Consider the following 20748-nt stretch of genomic DNA (forward strand, 5'->3'; position numbering starts at 1 on the left):
TACGGGCTGCTGGTCAACTGAACCATTCAGGAAGTCCCTGCTTTGGCCTCGGCTGATGAAATAGGAGGCTCCCGTGGAACAGCCGGGAAGCTGTGCCCCGTGTCATTTCCTTGTACCCTACCTGGGCCCCCAATGTCTATGGCTTTAAAGAGTGACCCCCGAGGTCAAAGGGGCTGTGCAGCTCACTTTAGACTCTGGATCCCACTGTCTGCCATGTTCTCTCCCTTCACCTCTCACTCTGACGTCTGTGAGGTCTGTGGAGGTTCTGGAATGTGGGACTGTCCATCCAGCCCCTCGTCCCACGGCTTGCTGGCTAAACCGTGTGGCAACCCAAGCCCTCCACCTCCGCAGTCAGAGAAGAACAGGCCATAGTGAAGAGTGTCCAAGGCTTCTGGTTGTGCATGGCTTCTTTCTATCTCAAGGCATCCCAATATGCCTAGGGGGTGACAGGGGTTTGAGGATGACAGGGAAGATGTGTCTGTCCTTGGGTAGCCATTTGGCCTGTATGGCGGTTGCCCCCTTCCCTGACGGAGTGCTTTTCTCACTACTTTGAATGAGACCAAAGTTGAAGGAAACATCGACCAGTACATGAAGCTCCCTGAACACATCTCGAGGAGAGTTTGGGGTTCAGAGATCAAGGTCCAATAAGCAGCAGGGTTAGTTAGACTAGAAAAGGCAAGAGGGGAGGAAAGGCTATGTGGTGACCCCTACCCGCCACTGGGGACTCCTGAGTCTGGGCCCCAGAGTTGACTTCTCTCAGGGGGGCTCAAAATGCCTCTTTGAACATACTCAGCCCTCCCTGACTTCTGGGGTCCAGTCCCCATCCCTCCATCCCCTAGGCAGCCCCTCAGATCTCAGTGGCTATGATGTCCTCGTAGGGGATGTCGGCTCCCTCCAGTTCAATTTCAAAGGCTTCCCCTGCACCATCCCCACGGGCCAGCTGCTGCAGGGCCTTCTCTAGACGCTGGTTGCGCTGGTACATGGCCAAGTAGCTCTGCTGCAGCTGCTTTTGGTACTGAATCACTTTCTCCTTCTCTTCCTTCCACACCAACCGCTCATGCTGGAAGCCGGAGGACATCTGGTCATGGCCTTGCCTCTCCTCCTTCAGCTCAGCCCGAAGCCGCTCCAGCTCCCGCTGCAGAGCAGGGATATCCTCGGAGAAAGTAGGCCCAACCCCCAGAGGCCCCAGGGAGGCAGCCTGGGCCCGCAGCTCCAGCAGCTCCTGCTCCAGCAGGTTCACCTTCTCTCGCAGTAGTTCTGCCTCGTTCTTCTTGCGCTGCAGTTCATTCTCACAGACCTCCAGCTCCAGCCCCTTGGTGCGGAGGGCACTCTCCAAGTCCTGGGTCTTCAACTCCATGCCCTCCAGCTTGCCCCGGGTGTCCTTCAGCTGTGCCTTGAGACTGAGGATCTCGCTGGCCTTGGTGTTCACCTCTATCTGGGACTCTTTGAGCTGTTGCTTCAGAAGAGAGATCTCACCTGACTTCTGGCATACCTGCCAAGGGTGGGGTGAGAAAGAATGAGACATGGTGCCACAAGGGATTGGCATCCTAACCAGGATGACATTTCCACTTCCTAAAGGGTTGAGGCTGCTCCTGACAGAGTGAACTCCTTGAACACAGTTCTCGTGCATGTACATGATCTATTTTTCTTGCCTGCATTTCCAAGTGCCTGCCTCATCTCCAGTTCAGGCTCCACATCCCAGTCTGTGCTCAAACCCAAGGCTGTATGCAACTCAATAATCAACAGCTTACTCTGCATTCTGCTCCCAGCTCTATCACCTACCTTCAACACTGGGGATATTGGCTTCAGGATGCAAATACACAGACCTCATACCTGTATGTACCCACCCCTGCACTCACCTCTGGGGTAAGACTATTTCACCTTGTCCTGCTGCACCCCAAAGGCTAGCCATCCAGTGTGGGATCACAGGCAGTGTCCACTACACACCTGCCAAACGAGGAGCAGTGGTCTTCCTCCCTTCCTCGCTTCCCCAACCACCTCACCCATTGGCCATCAAAACTGCGTCAAAAGCATTATGTAGGGTCATGATATGGTTTGAAGTCATGGTCCACACCAGCCTATACATATCAAGAATGTCTCAGGCCGGGCGGTGGTGGCACATGCCTTTAATCCCAGCACTTGAAAGGCAGAGGCAGGTGGATCTCTGTGAGTTCGAGGCCAGCCTGGGCTACCAAGTGAGTTCCAGGAAAGGAGCAAAGCTACACAGAGAAACCCTGTCTCAGAAAAACCAAAAAAAAAAAAAAGTAATAGAAGCATCTGAGTGATTATTTTATAAGTGGGCTGCGGAACCGCGGGGGCTTGGCGGGACCCAGAGAGAAACTCTCCAGCTACAACATGCCCCAGTCATGATATACTGCTTCATCACAGTCTGTTTGCCAATTGGTCATGAAGTGAAGCCTCCAATACTACAAACCTTTCCTCTTTGTAAATGACACGTCTTGTGCATTTTGTTATGAAGACAAAAAACAAACAAACAAAACAACAACAAAAAAAACCCCACAACTGAATAACATACCAAGCCTAGAGTCTGATGGAGGGAGTTAGGACAATCACTTTAAAGCACAGGCTTCGAATCCTGGTTGGATCACTTCCGCACCAGGTGAAGCTGGCACACATTAGCATGGAGGCAACAAGCAATTAAAAGTGTGAACTCTGTGGCAGGTTGAGGTGAAATGGCTCACAGGGTAAACACATTTGTCTCCAACTCTGATGAGCTAGGTTCTGTCCCTGGGACCCACACAGTAAAAAGAACCAACTCCAGAAAGTTGACCTCTGACCTCCACATTTGGGCTGTAGCATATACATGCCCACCCCCTAAATAAATAAATAATAAAAATGAGCACTTCCAGCCCACATTCTTATAGTTAAATCCTAGCACTGATCTTTTATATGCATCAGACATTAACCAAGTCATTTAGCCAGCTATTTGCTGTCGGAACTAACCTGTGGGTCAATTTCCTTAATTATAAACTGAAAAACTATAACATATCTACTTCATAATGTGGTTATAAGGATTAGATAGAAGAACATGGCACTTCCTAAATTCCCTGTAAATTAAATGGGTTTATAACAATATTCCTGTCACTATTTATTACTTATTTTTTTATTGTTTTGCTAAGTATCCTGACTAGCTAAGGTAGGAACAAGATCATTGCAATATCCAACTTGGTTCCAGACTGAATCATAAGGATGGACAACAGGGGCCAACACTCACTACTTCTCTCTGAGAGGCACAAAAGGTCCCTTTCTTCACCCTTCTTGCGACTACAGGAAGCTCCAGGCAGTTAGGGCTCTGCTGCTGATGGTGCAACACCCCATCCAGGCCTGATGCTAATCCATCCAAATAGAACGACTGCTCTCCTTCCTTGCATATAATTTTCTGGACTCAACAACAGCACTGATGTGCACACACCCTGCCTGCCTGCCTGGCCCATGAGGACTCCTCGGGAAGAAAAGTTACTTTCCAACCAGCAGGATTCATGAGGGGACCCTGACTGCTCTCCAGCCAGGCCAGGCTCACATGACTGATTCCAAAACGACTGAAGTGCTGAAGACATAGATCAGTGATGGAGTGTTTTCCTAGCAAACTTGAGGCCATAGGTTTAATCTCCAGCACAAAAAAAAATAAAAAATAAAAAATAAAAACCACACAAAAAACAAAACAAAACAAAACCAAAATCAAGAAAACGAAACCAAACCTGTCCCCAAAGTGTGACTGTGTATCTGTTTGTCCTTTTTCTTCTTCCCCTGTGTTTAAATCCCAGCTGATCAAGTAGAATATGAGCTTACACCTCAGCAAGGAGAGGCAATTCCATCCCTGATTACCTACACTCGTGGCAGTGGTTAGGGCCCCTTCCCCCAAAGCACCAAATAGACCCATTCTTTCTCTAGGGTCCTCAGACCCAACAAACACAGGTATACGTCTGTGCATCTTTCTAGTCTCCCATAAGTGAGGTCAGCCCTCAGGCAGCCCGGCTGAGCCCCCCTTGTCTGGATTTTGGCTTTCCCATCAAAGACTAGGCTAGTGAATTCAGTGACTGGGGCCGTGAGGATGATGATGGGAAGAGCGGGAGACACAGAACTGACTCAGATCATCCCCCGTGCTAGTTCACTCAGGAGTCCCTTCCTTGGTCATACATCAAGCTGTCTCTAGCAGCAGATGCCCGAGCACTCCGTGTTGATATGCTTTGCCAGCACAGATGACGTAGCTGTCAGCCAAGCCTGGGCAGGACTAGTGGAGCCTTACCTCCCATTGGGTCTCCTCCAGCGCAGGGCCGAAGTTGGTCTTCTCCCGCTCGTAGGACCGCAGCTTGGTCTCCAGCAGGTCCTGCTCCTTCATTAGGCTCTCGAGCTCCTGCCGCAGCTGCCGCTTCTCCTGCTGCAGCTGCAGCACCTGCAGCTGGAGCACCTGCTGTGCGCGTTGGCTCTTCTGCGAGGCCGGCTTCAGCTTGCTCTTCGGTTCCAGGCACTCCAGCTCGTCCCGGGTTCGCCTTGGCCGCTCCTCAAAGGTCTGACCGGAGACGAACTCCTCATCGAAACTGCGCTGTAGCCTCTGCAGCGCGCTCTCCCTCTGCAGCAGCTTCTGCTCCAGCTCCTGGACCGTGCACTCATCCGTGGAGAGCGGGGAACGCACACATGACGAGCCCTTGTCTCCCTTGCCTGGGTGAGCCAGCTTGCTGCCCCCATCAGAGAACGACAGAGCCTTTAGGCTCATCATGTTACTGTCCTGAAGGATGATGCCTTGCGTGATGTTGTGGGCTGAACCCCCAAAACGGCTGGTAGGCCCCACGGGGGTGACCAGAGGATCCAGCTGGTAGCTGCTGGTGGTGCTATGTGTGGGCAGGCTGGACATGGAGTTCCGGCCCGAGTCAGACAGTGCCCCTGAGCACTGGCCTGGCTTCAGCTCCTGTTCCTTGGGCTTGTCTGGAGGCATGGGGTGAAGCTGGTGGCTGGAACTCTCAGGTGAAGAGTGGAGGATGGCTCCTGACCGTGGCAGCACAGGCTTGAAGGCAGTGGGCCTCACTGCCCCCTTGTCTGAGCTCTGGGGAAACAAAGGACCACACAGGCGTGAATGTCCCTTCCAGACTCATCTCGCCTCTCCTCACCGTGGGCGCGCATACGCCACCCTCACGAGGCCACCTGAGCTCGGAGCCCAAGTGACACCCTTCTTGGTTGGGAGCCACCCCAAACCTTGTCATTCGCTCTGGACCGGCTGAGTATGGAATGCTTCTCTTGTGTACTTGTGTGTGTCTGTGTACATCCATGCCACAGCATACACGTGGAAGTCAGAAGACAGCTTACAGGAAGGAGTCAGTTCTCTCCTTCCACCATGTGGAAGTCAGGCTGTCAGGTTGGTGGCGAGCCCTCAACTGCTGAGCTATCCCACCCACCTCAGCACACCATGATTAAGAAACCCTCTGAGGGAGCTGGAGGCAGTGGTTAAGAGCACTGGCTGCTCTTTCAGAGGACCTAGATTCTATTCCCCACACTCATATGGTGGCTCACAACTGTTTTGTAACTCTAGTTCCAGGGGATCCGATACACTCTCCCGGCCTCTGTGGGTACCAGGCATGCACGTGGTACACATACATACATGTAGCCAAAGACTCATATGCATAAAAAAATAAAATAAAAATAAACAAATCTTACAAAGTAAGGAAACACTCTAAGGCCAGGCATGATGGCATGCATATGCCTTTAGTTATTTAACTTGGGAGGCAGAGGCAGGCAGATCTCTGTGAGTTCCAGGCCATCCTGGTCTATATAGTGAATTCTGAGCAGCCAAGGCTACATAGTGAGACCCTGTCTCTCTCTCTCTCTCTCTCTCTCTCTCTCTCTCTCTCTCTCTCACACACACACACACACACACACACACACACACTACCTCTGTATCTAAGAACATCTTCAGTGATGGCCTAGGCACTGTGCTAATAGCAATCGCTGCCACCTGGTCCCAGCCCTCTGGAGAGGCTGGATGGGGACTGAGATGTGGTACAGTTAGGACTACAGGCTGCATCCGCTCAGTACCTCCTTCCCCTCTGCCTCTTCCACTGAGCTCTTCCAGTCCAGGTTGGAAGTTTTCTGAAACTTGCAGTATCCCTCAGAGGAGGACTCTGCCCTTCATGAGGCCTTTGTTTGGAAAGCTCTGTGCAAACACGGGCATCTTTCTTAATCTCGGTTGGGAATTACTGGCCCTAAAAATCTCATATCTGAAGTGCTCCAGAATCTGCAAGGCTTTGAGTTCAGACAAAGATGCCAAGGGTGGGGAGAAAAAAACACACACTAGGAGATTTTTGTTTTGTGCATAAATCATTTAAAACATTATATAATCATCCTCCACTTTTGTGTGTCAGGTATATATGAAACATAAATGAATATTGTGCTTAGATGTCTCATTATGTCTGTACAAATATTTCATAGTCTGAAAGAGGACAGCCCTGAACCCCTGAAACTCCTGTTCCCAAGTATTTCAGGTAAGGGGTATTTAACCTGTGTTTTCAAGCCATTGACTCTGCCACAGAGTGGCCATGGGGACTAAATAGGTAACGTGTTTCCAATGTGCACAAGTGAGCTTCTGAGAGCCTGAACTGTTGCAGGGGCTGGATTCCTAAATACCCAGGGCTCTTGTGGGCATCCTTGCTCATTGGACAAGAGCAAAATCCCAGGGCCCTTCTCCAGCCAAGAGGACCAGAAACCAAACCACAGGTAGGGCAGGGTAAGAATGCTCACCTCCTAGAGGCCTCTAGAGAGCGTCTTCCTCCTCCTGTCAACTCTTCCAGGGGGTTAGAGGCCCTCTTCTTCCCTAGCCTGTGAACTGGCTGACATTTGGCCTGCTTGAACCATCCAGGTCATGTCAGAGCAGAGTCCAGAAAGGCTAGGATTCCCCTCTGCCTCTGCGGCAGGGCAAACCTAAAATTTCCGGTTTAGGGGACAGACTTTTGATTTCTGCAGTGAGGCCAAATACTTCTGCTCTCACCACTGCTGCTCAGGCCGCTGGAAGGCCTAAATGCTTGGATCAAGGTTCCCATCCCTACTACTTCTCACCCTGTTCCAGTGCCCCCAGACACCTTCGTCAAAGAACCTCACTTACCATTTCCAGCTGATTGGAGAAGGGCATGAGCTTAGGTGGGGTGGCTGGGTCAAAATCTATCCCAGCCTGGCCCCCCATGTCCCCACTGGATAGGGCTGTGTAGTCTGGGCGGTGGGATCCTCGGGCCTTCTGGCTGACCTTGATGTAGAAGAAGTCTTCGCTTTTCCCCATTTTGGAACTGGACTTGCCGCGTCCTGAGTCCTGGGAGAAGCCAAATCTCAGCAGCCCATCCGAGTAGCGGTTGAGCTTCTTGAGGTGGGAGGATTTGCGCAACTTGTACTGTGAGGCGCGGCAATGCTTGCTGTGGAAGCTGTGGCCTGAGATGAGGCTGCTGACACTGCCCATGGTGACACGTGGCCAAGGGCCTGCAGGGTAGACCAGGGGCCTGGAGACACTGTAGCAGCAAAATGTAGTCCTGGAGCAGCCAGGGGACTGTAGTCAGAGCAAAACCCTCTCAGAGCCTGGGAGAGCCATGGACCTGGAAAGAGACGCAGAGAGAGGTCATAGACCTAGACACAGCACCACTGTGATGATGTCAGGCGTGTTATTCCTACCATTGAAAGCTGGATGGTAGAGAAATGTGTCAGTCAGATGCTAGCTCTGCCTCTTCTATCTATGAGTGTTTCCATCATCCTGATGATATGAACAGGCCAGAGTTAGGTGTCATCCTATGCGTTGGCCATCCAGTGGAAGCTGAAACACTGCACAGGATAATGGAACCCATATGTCAGTACCCATGGATCACCATATGGATAGATAGCCCACACCTAATCTTCAGGACCCGTTTCAACTACTATGCTAAGGAGAAGTCAGGATGTTTATGGGGAGGGGCACAGAGTTCTGTATGCCCAGGGAGTACTGAGGTTTAGATGCATCCATCTCCAATGACATATGCTCATGGTATTGGGGAATGTGATTTGAACTCATTAGTTTTAGATGAGATCGTGATGTAGGGGCCTCATGATGGCATTAGTGGCTCTGTAAGAGGAAGTAAATCCAGGTGTGGTAGCGCATACCTATAATCCCAGCACTTAGAGGGTAGAGGCAGAAAGATGGAAAATTCAAGGCTAGCCTGGGCTGCATGTTAAATTAAAGACAGAAAAAGCCTAGGCTACATCATAGTCAGAACCCATCTTTTTAGAAAAGGAAAAAGGGGGAACAGGGAGGAAGAGGAAGAGGAGGAGCAAGAAAGAGACATACTTGGACACTTGCTCTATCTGGAAATGTGCTGTCCTATACAATCCTCTGCCCCGGGGAGTGAGGGTGTAAAGAGCACTTCTTCACAGCAAGAAGGTCTTGACCAGATGTGAATGCCCTACCCTTCTTGAACTTCTTAGGCTTTGAACTGGGAGCTGAACATGCCTATATTCTTCATAAATTATCCTGGTTATGGCCTGCTGTCATAGCAACAGTGATGTTGTCAGAGTTCCTCACAGGAGATCTCAAAAACCTGAGAAGCAGGCCATGGGAATCTGGGGAGGACAAAGCTTCAAGAAGCTACAAGTACAAGAGGCCTGAGAACTTGAGGCCGAGGGTGCTCCTTGGGGCCAGCTGGGACACCATCCTGACAGGAAAGCCACTAGGCTGGCAAGGCAAACTGGAGAAGCAGCAGCAGCAGCAGCAGCGCAGGCAGAGGGCCCGCAGGTAGGTCCATGGAGCAGGAAGCTGGGCAACAGCAAGAATTTTAGCTCGACTGAGACAGAGACAAGTGTAAGGAAGGGACAACTTCATTTCCTGTGCTGCGGAAGGCCACTGGGGCAGCTGGGTAAAGGGGCTGCCCAGGGGCTCAGCTGTTCCTGTGACTGATTCAGGTGGGCCAGAGTAACTGGGACCGGTTTTACGTGTACTTTCAAGGCTGGTCTGACAGGGTTTGCAGACGGACTTGGTAAAGTGAGTGAGAGAAAGAGAAGTCAAGAAGGGCTCTGTGGGGTCTGGGAGGACAGAGGTTGGAGGACGCAGTTCATTGGTAATGCCCTGGTAACAGAGAAGACATTCTAGAGAGACCCCGAAACAAAGGATCTTAAAGAATTAAAAGTTTCCCTAGGAATCTTGAGGGACGGGATCTGAAGCCCTCCTGACAAGCCAGAGGGGATGTTGCCTCTCGGGAGATTTCACACAGTTCTGACAACTTATGGGAGCACCCTGCAGGAGCGACTGAGTCCATGATGGACAGGACCAACCCTTTACCAGAACTGCTTAATTATGTGTACCCCTAGCCCTCAAGTCAAACCTCAAATCAGTTACTCTGGAGATGGACTTGAACAGGAGTTCCCTTACCCTTCATCTATTCCTCCTCCCCACACGTCCACATTAAATAAATCTCCCTTCTCTGATCGTTCACTAGTGCTTGTCTCTTTCACTGGTATACTGGGATGGATGGCAGAGCCTAGCTCAGGGGGGCGGCCAAAGCCCAGGCTCTTATTTAAAATTCTATTAACAACAGGGAAGTTACCAAGCACGCACAAGGACCTAGATTCTATCCCTAGCATGCACGTGAGTGTACACACACACACACACACACACACACACACACACACACACACACACGAAGAAATAAAGAGAGAGAAATAGAGAGAAAAAGCAACTAAATAATTTAAAGAATTACTTTTTTAAATTAATGATTTTTATGAGGCAGCCAGAAGCAAGGGTTTATCACTAATTGAAACAAGAAAGATCACAAGCTGAGCAACTGTAGGTGAGTTGAGCTGAAGAACAGGGGTTTGGTTTGAGACTGTAGGTTTGTGAAAGCTGATGGGCACCTGGGCTTGATGGAGTAGGCTGTAGGCAGTGAGGGAGGCACCGGAGCTGCGGATTTACACCAAAGGTGTGAGTGTGCAGAGACAGCTGATAAAGGAGCTGCAGCTGCAGAAAGACAAGTCTGGGGATGGATGGGTTCAGGGAGCAAGCTCAGGAGGCAGGGAGGACCATGAGAGCGGAGGCTGTCCACACACAGGAGGACCTTCCTGTATTCTGCACACTGTGTTACTCAAGACTAGGTCCTGTCTTCTATTGTGTGGATTCTTGGGATCAACCCTGAGCCCTCAGGCTTGGTGGCAAGTGCCTTTACCCAGTGAGCCATCTTGCTGTTCCCATTTTACCTCTTGGGGAGATGGCTCCTTCTTTCTTGCACAGCACGTATACATTGGTGAGGATTATACATGCCATGTAGTAAGGCCAGACCGCTGGCTCTGACTGAGAAAATTTTCAATATGAAAACCAACTTTTATTGTTTTTGAGGTCTTCCAATGTGGTTCTGGCTGGGTTGATACTGGGTTGATACCTCAAGCTTAAGTCAATCCTGCTGCCTTACTCTCCCAAGTGCTAAGATTACAGATGAACCATCAAGCCTAGCTGAAATGTCCTCACTTAAATAGGAACTGTAGGAAGATGAAGCATTCTTACAGGGTGCAGTGTGATGCTTGGCACAGGACGTGTGCCCCTACAGATATGTCTAGGATAAACAGAAGCCTATGACAGCATGGTGCCTTCAAAAGCCAGTGACAGATGAAGTGTAACTGCAATATGGGGTGTGTGTGTATTAAGTTTGAATGCTAATGGCTTCCCACCAGCGGATGTATTTGAATACTTGGGTCCCAGCTGGTGGAACTGTTTTGGGAAGTTGTGGAACCTTTTGGACTGGGATCTGACAGGCAGACAGAGGGCCATATGAGTAAAGCAAGAGGGACATAGCCAGTTCTTGTTTCATCCAGAGTTCTGTTTCCTGATCCATCAAGATGTGAGCAGCAGGGCTGCAGAGATGGGTCCATGGATGAAGGGCTTGCCATGCAAGTGGGAGGCTAGAATTCAGATTCCCAGAACCCATAAGTATAGCGCAGGCACGGTGACCCACCTGCAATTCCAGTGCTCAGGAGGATGCTCAGAGCAAGCTGGTCAGAGTCAACAAGCCCAAGGTTCAAGTTAGAGACCTGGTTTCAATGGAGAGAGGTAGATACCGAGCTTGGATGAGGAAGGATGCTTGACACCAACTTCTGACCTCCATGTATGTATGGATACATGTGCACCTCCATACACGTGTGCCCATATACATGTGAACACACATACACACACATGAAAAAAACCACAAAATATAAAACATGAACCTGGCCACCAAGCTTTCTCTGCCTGCTAGGCTGTACGGCCCTCTCAAACTCTGAGGTGAAATCAGCCTTCCCCCCCTCCTGCAAGTTGCTTCGGTCAGGTATCCTAGTGCAGCAACAAGGAAGGCAAGTGATAAACACACTACATAAATCTGTTTACGGCTGTTGTGCCTGCCATCTCCTCTCCCCTGGCTCTTGCATCAGAGGTGAGATGGCCAATGCCTTTTCTCCAGCACAAACACTGTGTGTCTACGGTATAAACCCTCCCAGGCTTCCCATCATGCTCACAGTAAAACTTAAGGCTCCTCTCCACATCCCGAATCCTTTACTGACACCCACAGTCACAGCCGCACTGCTTCTCTCTGTGCAGCGAGCACAGAGGCTCTGCCCACTTCGGGCATGCTCATCCGCTCTCGGCTGCCTAGCCTCCATATACGTGACTCTCTCCCTTTGTTCTCAACTCACCTCCTTGTATCCTAGACAAGTACAGCTCCTTCACTGCTTTCCACAACCAACCCACTTATTTTCCATCTCATAATTCCTCTAGCCGATAACACTCTTACTTTAAAATGTATTTTAGTGCACCTATCTCCACCATATTTGAATTCTGTGGCAACAAATACTTTGTCATCTGTGGCAACCAGAACAAAACTGAGGAAGATTCATCAGCAGCTCAGAGAGCGACTGTAAGGCCTCAGACAGTCGGCTCACCCCTGAGCAATGGGGTCCTTGAACTTAGATCTGCATGTCACCATCTGTTAGATAAGCATAGATCTATACTATCACATGCTGTTGAGGATGTAGACTTAGAGATGTTTAGCTCCTATCCCAATGACCAACGTGAGTCCCTAAGGTTGGGAGAGAACCTAGAGGAGAAAACAAGGACCAGAGCCTCCAGCCACACCTTCACTTCCTTTAAATACAAATGCCAGGAAGGTTCCGGGCACCCTGAGTGGCCTGGGTGACTCTGACTTGCTGTGCACAAATTTCATGCTGGGTGCTCAGAATTGAGAGAAAACAAAGAACATTAGGAGAAAAGGGAGGTGTGGACAAAGGACAGACGCCTCTGGTCCCAAGGAGAGCAGTCCTGTCCCTTAGTCTATACACCCTCAGGTCTTAACTTTCGGGGAGCTGTCAAGTTCAAGCTTTCTCTGAGATCCACTTGAAACCAAGCGGGTTACTCCTTAAGTGTCTAGACTTGTTCTACCGTCAACTTAGAGAGCATTCCAGCAAACTTGGTTGTAATCCAGCCTTAGTCTCACCCACCCCCATCAGACTTGATGCCTCTCTCCTCTGAAAGGACAGGGTGAAAGGGCTCCTTCCCCTGCCTGGGAAACAAGATTTCATTGGCCAAGGGGAAAAGCAGGAGCCACATAGATCTTAAGAGATCTGGGAAGAGGAAGAGAAGAGGAAAGAAGCCACTCTGAGTGTGGTAGGGTAGCCTAGCCTGCACGAGCTCTTAGGAACTTCACAGATGAGTCTGAGTTAGTAGCAGACATCACGTCTGAGGAGCTCCAAAGAGGACAGGAACCCAAAACAGCCTCCATTTCTCAGAATCCCGACTGGGGGAATACAGGACCTCCCTATCCCTGCTCCCCAGCAGCACCGACATTCACCCTTCCTCCAGTCCCAGCCTGGACTGAACTTCACTACACCAGTACAGGAAATGGGCAAGATAACCAAAGCCCGCAATTTTGACCCTTAGGTGGGAACGGGGAGGGATGTCTCTGTCACTCTTTCTCCATTCCTGTTCTGCACTCTCCTCTTCAAAGGAAAACAGGGCTAAAGCAGATGTGACACATTCTTGTTTATCCCCTCCAGAAAGTGGAAGGAGAAGCATGTAGTTGAAAGGTGTTTGTCTGAATTCCAAACCGATGGTCTTCCTTCCCATGGAGTAAAGCAGTTGGCCCTCACCCACAACATACACAGGCTTCAGGCCGAGGAGAGAAGTTCTGGGCACCCATGCCTACGTATCCTGTTGTTCTTGCCCACACAGCAGAGCAGGCCAAGCTCAGGATGAGCAGCCTCTAGCTGCTCACTTGGTTCTCTCACTCCCACAGCCCTCCTTTCATCTGGAACCCCTTCTTCTACAGGGAGGGGTCTGGGCTGGAGGAGGTGAGGCAGGTAGGACAAAGTGGCTTCTAATTTGGCACTCACAGCCATGCCATGGACCCCTTGCTGTTTCCAGGAACAGTTGTCAGAGATGCTGTTCCTGTGAGAAGTGCCCAGTGCCGCAGTCCCCATCCAGGGCGTCACACAGCCCCCACATATGGGTCCAAACTTGGAAGCAGGTAGAGACCACAGTACAAGGCTAAATGCTCCCTTGCCTTAAGTCTTCCCTGGGCTCACTTTCCAATCACAACATGAGGCTGAATTTGATTCAGTTTTGTGTTTTTAGACTTCTTAAGAATTTAATAAGAATTACTGTCCCTTCGTCAGAAAAATGCATTCTACAAGCTCTTGGCTAAGACTTCTGAGGACTCCTTGGCCACTAGCGCCTGACCCTTGATTGACCTAGTTTAAAAACATGAATACACGCTCTAACATGAACTCTAGGGAGAAAGTTTGGCCTTGGCGTATGGACTTGACTTTGCTGCTTCCCTCTGGGGACTGGAAGGATGGGAAATGGGAGCAAGGACAGGGTGACAAAGCAAAGAAAATGAGTGGCATGACCTCAGTGCCCTCAAGACTTCAGGCCCGGCTGCCCTAGTTCCCAAGATGTGGGTGTGTTTGAGACTGACTTCCAAAGGAATGTCTAGGCCAGGCATGGTGGTGTACTACTTAGGAGACTGAGGCAAGAGAATAATTAATTAGGGACCAGCCTGGGCTACATAGCAAGGCCCTGTCTCAGGAAAATAAAAAGAAGACAGGATCACCAGGTGTTTAGACTGGGAGGCCCCCTAGTGGAGGTCACAGTGCTCAGGGTACTGTGTCTCAACTCGGCTGGTCTGGTGCCTGGCAATCCATGATGCCACCTTCATCCTTGTGTTTCATTCTTATTTTAATAAAGGGTTTTAAAAGTGGAAATACTCGCAAAACTAACCCAAAGGCTAGAGAGGCTAAGAGCACGTTCTGCTCTTGTTGAGGGCCCGATTCAGTTCCCAGAACCCACACAGTGGCTCACAGCAGTCTGTAACTACAGTTCTGGGGGATCCAATACCTTCTTCTGACTCCCTAAAAGCACCAGGGTGCACAAACAGCACGTACGCACGCGCGCGCGCGCGCGCGCGCACACACACACACACACACACACACACACACAAGAGCATGCATGCAAAACATACAGGAAATTAATTCACAGGAATAAATCTTACAATTAAAAAAAAAACAACTCAAGCACTCCATGAAGTATGGACAATTGTTAAAATGCTGACATGTTGGTTTCAGAAATAAAACATGGCAGAGTTGAACTCCCCTCCCACATTTTCCCCAACCCCTTACTCCAAGCTCTCTCCCCAAGGGAAGCCAGTCCCATGAATTTGACAGGAACATATTTGGATCATAAAACATTTTAACATATTCTATACTGATGCTATATGGTTCTTATACAAATGTTATGCTGCTTAGCTTCAATCAGGTCACAGTGAGGCATAGGGCTAGCATCACCTACTGCCTCGGTGCATCTGTGGGGAGCTGGTTCTTCACACTGGGAATGCTCTCTGCTCAGACCTAGCCATTGTGTTGCAAAACCTCTCCTATATATGACAACTTTGGCACACACATGAGAGTTTTTCTAAATTTGTTCTATTGAGGTCTTGAAAGCTGTCTAGGTTTTCAAGGCCCCCAGTCTTTAGTGGAATCCCTGCAGGACAGCTGACACCTGAGCCCCTTATTAGCCAAGAAGGAAAGCAGAAAGATGAGACACAAAGCCCCCAAATCACACTTCGCCCAGTCACAAGAAGGCAAGGGCAGGGTCAATCACTTTATGGCAGGGCAAATCTGTGGCTGGATTTTTCTTAAGAGATGTTGTCACTGTGGAGGGGATGGGAGGGGCCCTGGGGGTAAAGAAGCTTCGGTCAGAAGAATCTCAGCAAACCTGCAGCAGCCAGATGGGACAAATAGCATGTCCATGAGACCTTCCACAACAAGGGAGCCAGAGAGACCCTGGACATCCTATGTGCAAATCTTCATGATGTATGAGCCAAGTGGGAAGGGACTATACCAGATTATATACTTCAAGTTTCAGGTCTACAGCACACTTTTTAGATACTAATGGGACAAGGCCAGCTGGGTACCATTTATAGATGGGACCAGTTAGAAATAGCACCAACTATTCTTTATGGGTGATACATAGATAAGTGCGTGTGTGGTGTGTGTGTGTGTGTGTGTGTGTGTGTGTGTGTGCCAATTAGAATACAAAGTGTATGAGAGCATATATAAGCACGTTACTATGAGTATATGCACAAATGTGAACACATGTATGTGTGACTGTGTGTATGATTGTGGACAATACTATGTGTGACTGTGTGTATGAGTGCATGTGCATGTATGAGTGCCAGTGCAAACATGAGTTAGAGCAGGCATGATTGTATGAATATGTGAGCAAGTGTGTATATATGTGAACATATTGAGTTTGAGAATGAAAGCATGATTGTGGAATCTTGTGTGTATTTCATTAGGAGAGTGTGTATGTGGGAGGGGGAATCTGTCTGATCGTTTTTTGTGAGTCCTGTCTCCAGGTATGGCTGGCAGCTTCTGGGTAGGGTAAAAGCTCTGCCCCATCCTGCCCATCCCTCTAAGAAAAAAGTTCTAATTTTGGTTCTGGAACCACATCCTTATTTTTCCTATATTCAGCTCTCTCTTCAGGACTCATTCATAAACACAGTCCCGTGGGGCAGAGCATGGGCAAGCACAGTAGAAAACACGGTTCTCCTGAAGGACTAGAATCTACTCAAGGCCGTTTCCTCTATAAAGGAAGATGAAACCCCCTCCTGGCCTGTCTCCTTGTGCATCTTCCTGCTGTAAGCAGATGTCTGAGTCAGCTGATCACCCCAGAGAGAAGTGGATTTACCCTCTACCACCCCAAAGTAGTCCTGTTCAAAGTCAAGACAAAGAAATGTAAGCCTGGGTTTCTGTTTCCAAGGATCCGAGAGAGATGCCAGGTACAGACCCAAGTAGGAGTTTAAACAGCAACACAGATTTAGCTGAAAGGCCAAGACACTCGAGGTTGCCAAGTTGCTTAGAGTCCAGGCCCCTCTGGCCCTAGTATAGAAATGCTCTCCCGTGATTTTGTGTAGGAGGTGAACGCTCAGACTGCAGTTGTCTGCCCCGTCTGTCTGGCCAGGCCACCGTTTCCAGTCTGTGCTTTAACCCTTCGCTTCAGAGTCCAGTGTGAAGGACAGCTGTTCTCTGTGAGGAGCCACACAATGGACAGATGCCAGGCTGGAAGTTAGGGAACCTGAACTGATTCGGGTTCTGCCTCATTCCACCTCTGGGCCCCTCATTTCACCTTCTGGTCTTGGCTCACTGTTGTTCCTGGCCCAACAGTACACAGGAAGAAACCATTCAGTTCCATTCATCAGGCTCCCCCACCACCACACTCCTTATCCTTTCTCAACAAAGGACCACAGATAGACATACCCACTCCCATCTGCTAGAAGAATCACTATCAATCAGGATCTCCATTTCCTTGAGTGTCGGATAAGTGCAGCTGATAGCAACTCCAGCCATCACCACGGAAGGAAATTATAAAGATACTTGTTGACCAAAATTAAGGAAAAAACAACACTGGCAGACTGTGATGGCTAAAACTGTGAACTTGACAGGCTTAGAGAAAGACCCAGGGGCATGTGTATCAGAGAGTTCTAGCCTGGGTTATGTGGGTGTTATAATTTCATAGGCAAGGGTTCCTGACTATATGAGAAGGAGAAAGTAAGCTAAGTACCAGTGTTGTCCTTCTCTCCTGCCTGTCTGTAGATGCAATGTGACAGCTGTCTCATGCTGCAGCTGCCATGATTTCCCCTCCACACACACACACACACACGTTCTCCCCACACATCCCCGTCACACACAGCCCAGGGAGAGCAGTAAGTGCCGCCTTCTCCCTCTTCCCCATCTGGAGATGCAACCCAGTCGCCCCTACCCCAGAAGTAACTAGAAAGAATTGCCTCATGATGCCTCATTGAACCCTCCAACTGGGAGCCAAATAAGCCCTTTCTTCCTGAAGTTTCTTTTGTCAAGGTACTTTGCCACAACAATGGGAATGGAAACTAATAGCAGCCAACCAGACCTTCTGAAATTAGGAGGGAGTGTGGAAAGATGTAAGGACTCCACCCTCCCCTCGTATGTCTTCAAGTCGAGATAGTGAGTCCCGGCACTGGGGAAATGACTCAGTGGATAAGGCATTTACTGTGTCAGTGTTAGGACCAGAGTCTGGAGCTCTAGAAGCTGCATAAAAGCAAGCAGCCACCTGTAAACCCAGCATGAACTCAGGAATCAGCTCCAGCTTCACTGAGAAACCCTTTGTCAATAAATAGACATCAATAGAGAAAGACACCCGGTATCAACCTTTGACTTCTACAAGCATGCCCACACACATACTCATGTATCAGTACACACACATGTGCAGGCCCTTCAGAAAGGGTCTCCCTATATTCCTCCCTTGCTACTGGGGAAGAGTTCATAGCGTCTTCTAGGCAGAAATGCTTCTGCCTCCAGGAGGAAGGCTACTCAATCTCACAGACCCATGAAACTAGTCTGAGGCATCTGTCAGCTGTACCAGATTGATGGATCAGCCTCTAGGCACCTCTCCAAAAGAGGTCTCAAGGGCTAAGGGGCATGTGCCCAGGGCTAATTGAGTACCCTTTGATGACACCCGCCCCCAAAGCAAGCAACGCACTTTGCTCTGCCTGATTCAGCTTTTCCTATCCAGAATTCCTTCCAGTGTTTCAGCTCCTTGTCCTTGACCCTGCTCTCTTTTGCTTGGGGGTGGGGTGAGGTAGGGGTGCGATGCGGAGCAAGGCTAGGGAAGGGGTGAGCTCACTTTGCAAGCTGCAGATGCCTGGAGGGCTCCATGTGCAGAGCTCAATACATACTTTCTGAGTGAATAGATGAATGAAAAAGAGGCAAGAGCGGAGGAGGAAGGGGTGGGGAGCGTGGGCGATGAGAGGCAAGGCTGAGGGTGCTGAAGTGCTAATGGGGAGCAGGCTGTTGGTGGGTTGGGAGCAAGGGCCCACACAGCTCTCAATTAAGTGAACTTGGATGCAGAGACAAGGCAGAAAGGGAAAGGGTAATCACCGGCAGGCTGAGTCATTCCATGGCACAATCAGAAGCAATTCTGCTTCTCACTGCTCTGGAGGAACCGAAAGCCACTCTGCCTGGCAGCCTTTTGTGTGCAGGTCGGCAGCATTCAGCCACCAGCTGAGCCTCCCTCCGTACCGGTGGGTAGTTTGTGTCTCAGCAGCGGCTGATTGACACCTCTCCTCAGGAATATGATTGCAGTTCCAACCTCCCCCATTTCAAACATAAAGCCCCAGTTACATGCAAAGCTCAGGCAAATTCACCCCACTGCCACGGGTGTAGCTGCTCCTACAAAAGCAAGCGGAAGGCATTCTCTTTCCCATACGCGGCTCTCGGTGCTCTGGGTGCCAATGCCTGGCAGGCTGGGCAGTACTGGCATGGGACAGACAGTTGGACAGATGGACGAAAGAATGGAGATTCTGATCTTAGAGAACAGAATGTGTGAGAACAACAAGGAGGATTGGACAGCTGCTTAGGTACTTTGCCATCTCATGTGGACAGACAGAAATGATTTTGAGGCAAAGTTCAGGTTGGTAAGGATCTGACAAACCAGTGGCGAAACAACCGTGGATTTGGGGAAGGGGTAAGTTGACATACTGTTAGCACCGTGACATTCCTGGCTCTAGGCACTCGAGCTGGCATTTGGTCAGCATTTGGCCAATCAGATATCCCCAAGTCTTCATCCTAGGCTGGATACATCTCACGCTCCTTGAATCCGGAGAGCTAATGACTCTGAGGAGTGCTTCTGTGGTTCTCTTCGATACTCTGATTTTTCCAGTCACTGTTTCCGGGTCTACCTGGAGATCCTCTCTACTGACTCATCCATGCCTTTTCATCCAAAAAGCCAGAGGCAAGGATCTCCTTTCTAATGGCATCCTTTGAATACAGAGGTTGTTGGGGTCCCTTCTGTGACATCACAGAGGCAACTCCTCCCCAACACGGGCCTGAGGCCCATCTGGCAGACAGGGCTAAGAGGCCTTGGGAGCTGGCAGGCACAGTAAGAACTTGGCCCCAGGTTGCAGATGAAATGACAGATGGAGAAATATTTAAATGAATAAATAATAAGTAAAGACAGTGTCTCATGTAGCTCAGACTGGCCCTAAACTTCTAGCCTTAACCTTACTATACAGCGGAGGATGACCTTCAGTGTCTGATCCTCCTGCTTGTGCTGGGATTATAGGTACTGATCATCACACCTCCTTTATGTGTTGCTAGAAATTGAACCCAGGACTTCCAGCCTTCTTGACAAGCACTCTACTAGCTGAGCTATTATCACCAGCTCTGGGAGAACTTCTAAGCACAGAAATGCTTCAGCGTTCCACACTGAGAAGCCACGGCAGGGTCCGTGACTGTCGGAGGCCATCAGTAAGGCAGAAGCGTAGTCCAGCACCACAAGCCTGCTTCCTGCTTGTGTCTGTCGTTAACTTCAGAATAAAGGGTTGGGTAGGAATGGCGTTCCATGCAGAAAGGTACCATTTTAAAAATATTCAGATCAGACTCAAAAATGAGATCAGGTGCCTAGGCTGCAGCCCAGCAACCTGAGACTTCCCATCATGTCATCATCCGTCATCAGCCCTGGGGAAGGCCAGGTAGAAATTTGTAACTTGTAACAAGAGATGAAACAGGAAAAGGTCGAAATCCCTTGGCCACTTACAAGCTCCTGGGGCGGGGCGGGGGTGGGAGGGTGGGGGGGTGGGGGGGTTTGGGAGTGGGGGGGTGGGGTTTCTGCCTTAAGCAGGGAGGGAGGGAAACTCCACTCCAGTGGTGGGAATGGTGGGCAGGTGTGGGAGAAGAAGGGGGGGCATTGAAGTGAGCAGCTAATGAAAGCTGCCTTAAAAGGCTCTGTTTCTCCATGTTCTGCCACTCCCTCATCCCTACCCTATAGGTACCCTTCTTCTTCATACCTACCGTGTGTGTGTGTGTGTGTGTGTGTGTGTGTGTGTGTGTGTGTGTGTGTCGGTATGTGCACGAGTGTTGGGGGTATGTGGTGAGCGGGTATGATATTTGTGTGGTGTGTTTGTCATGTGTATTTGTTTATGTCCTGTTGTGCCGGGTGGGAGTGGGTGGGTGTTCTGGAGTGGGAAACACAGGAGGGATACAACCGGTGGATTATAAAATGCAGGAAGCACTGCAAAGCCCTGGCAGAGAGCTCAGCTCAGACTCCCGGTCCTGGTGCTTGGTAGGTTTTCTCTGCTCCCTCGAGGCAGACGCCTTTACGTAGTGAACCTGAGTGTGTTATAGTGCGTGCTTCATAGCATGGGCCATTCCCGGTGTGTTTCTACCTGACATGAGTTAAAAACT

General features: G+C 49.8%; 1 protein-coding gene across 1 annotated transcript; it reads right to left on the reverse strand.

Moving 5' to 3' along the window:
* Positions 1-389: 389 nt before the first annotated feature.
* Lzts1 (leucine zipper tumor suppressor 1) lies at positions 390-19356 on the reverse strand. The gene is made up of 4 exons (XM_059244315.1): positions 19045-19356; positions 7112-7589; positions 4268-5062; positions 390-1492 (listed from the first exon to the last, which is right to left on the reverse strand). The coding sequence occupies exons 2-4, from the start codon at positions 7454-7456 to the stop codon at positions 848-850; spliced, it is 1785 nt and encodes a 594-aa protein (XP_059100298.1). The 5' UTR covers positions 7457-7589; positions 19045-19356; the 3' UTR covers positions 390-847.
* Between the last annotated feature and the right edge of the window lie 1392 nt (positions 19357-20748).

This window comes from Peromyscus eremicus, chromosome 17, assembly GCF_949786415.1.
Source record: "Peromyscus eremicus chromosome 17, PerEre_H2_v1, whole genome shotgun sequence".
Classification (NCBI taxonomy): Eukaryota; Metazoa; Chordata; class Mammalia; order Rodentia; family Cricetidae; genus Peromyscus; species Peromyscus eremicus.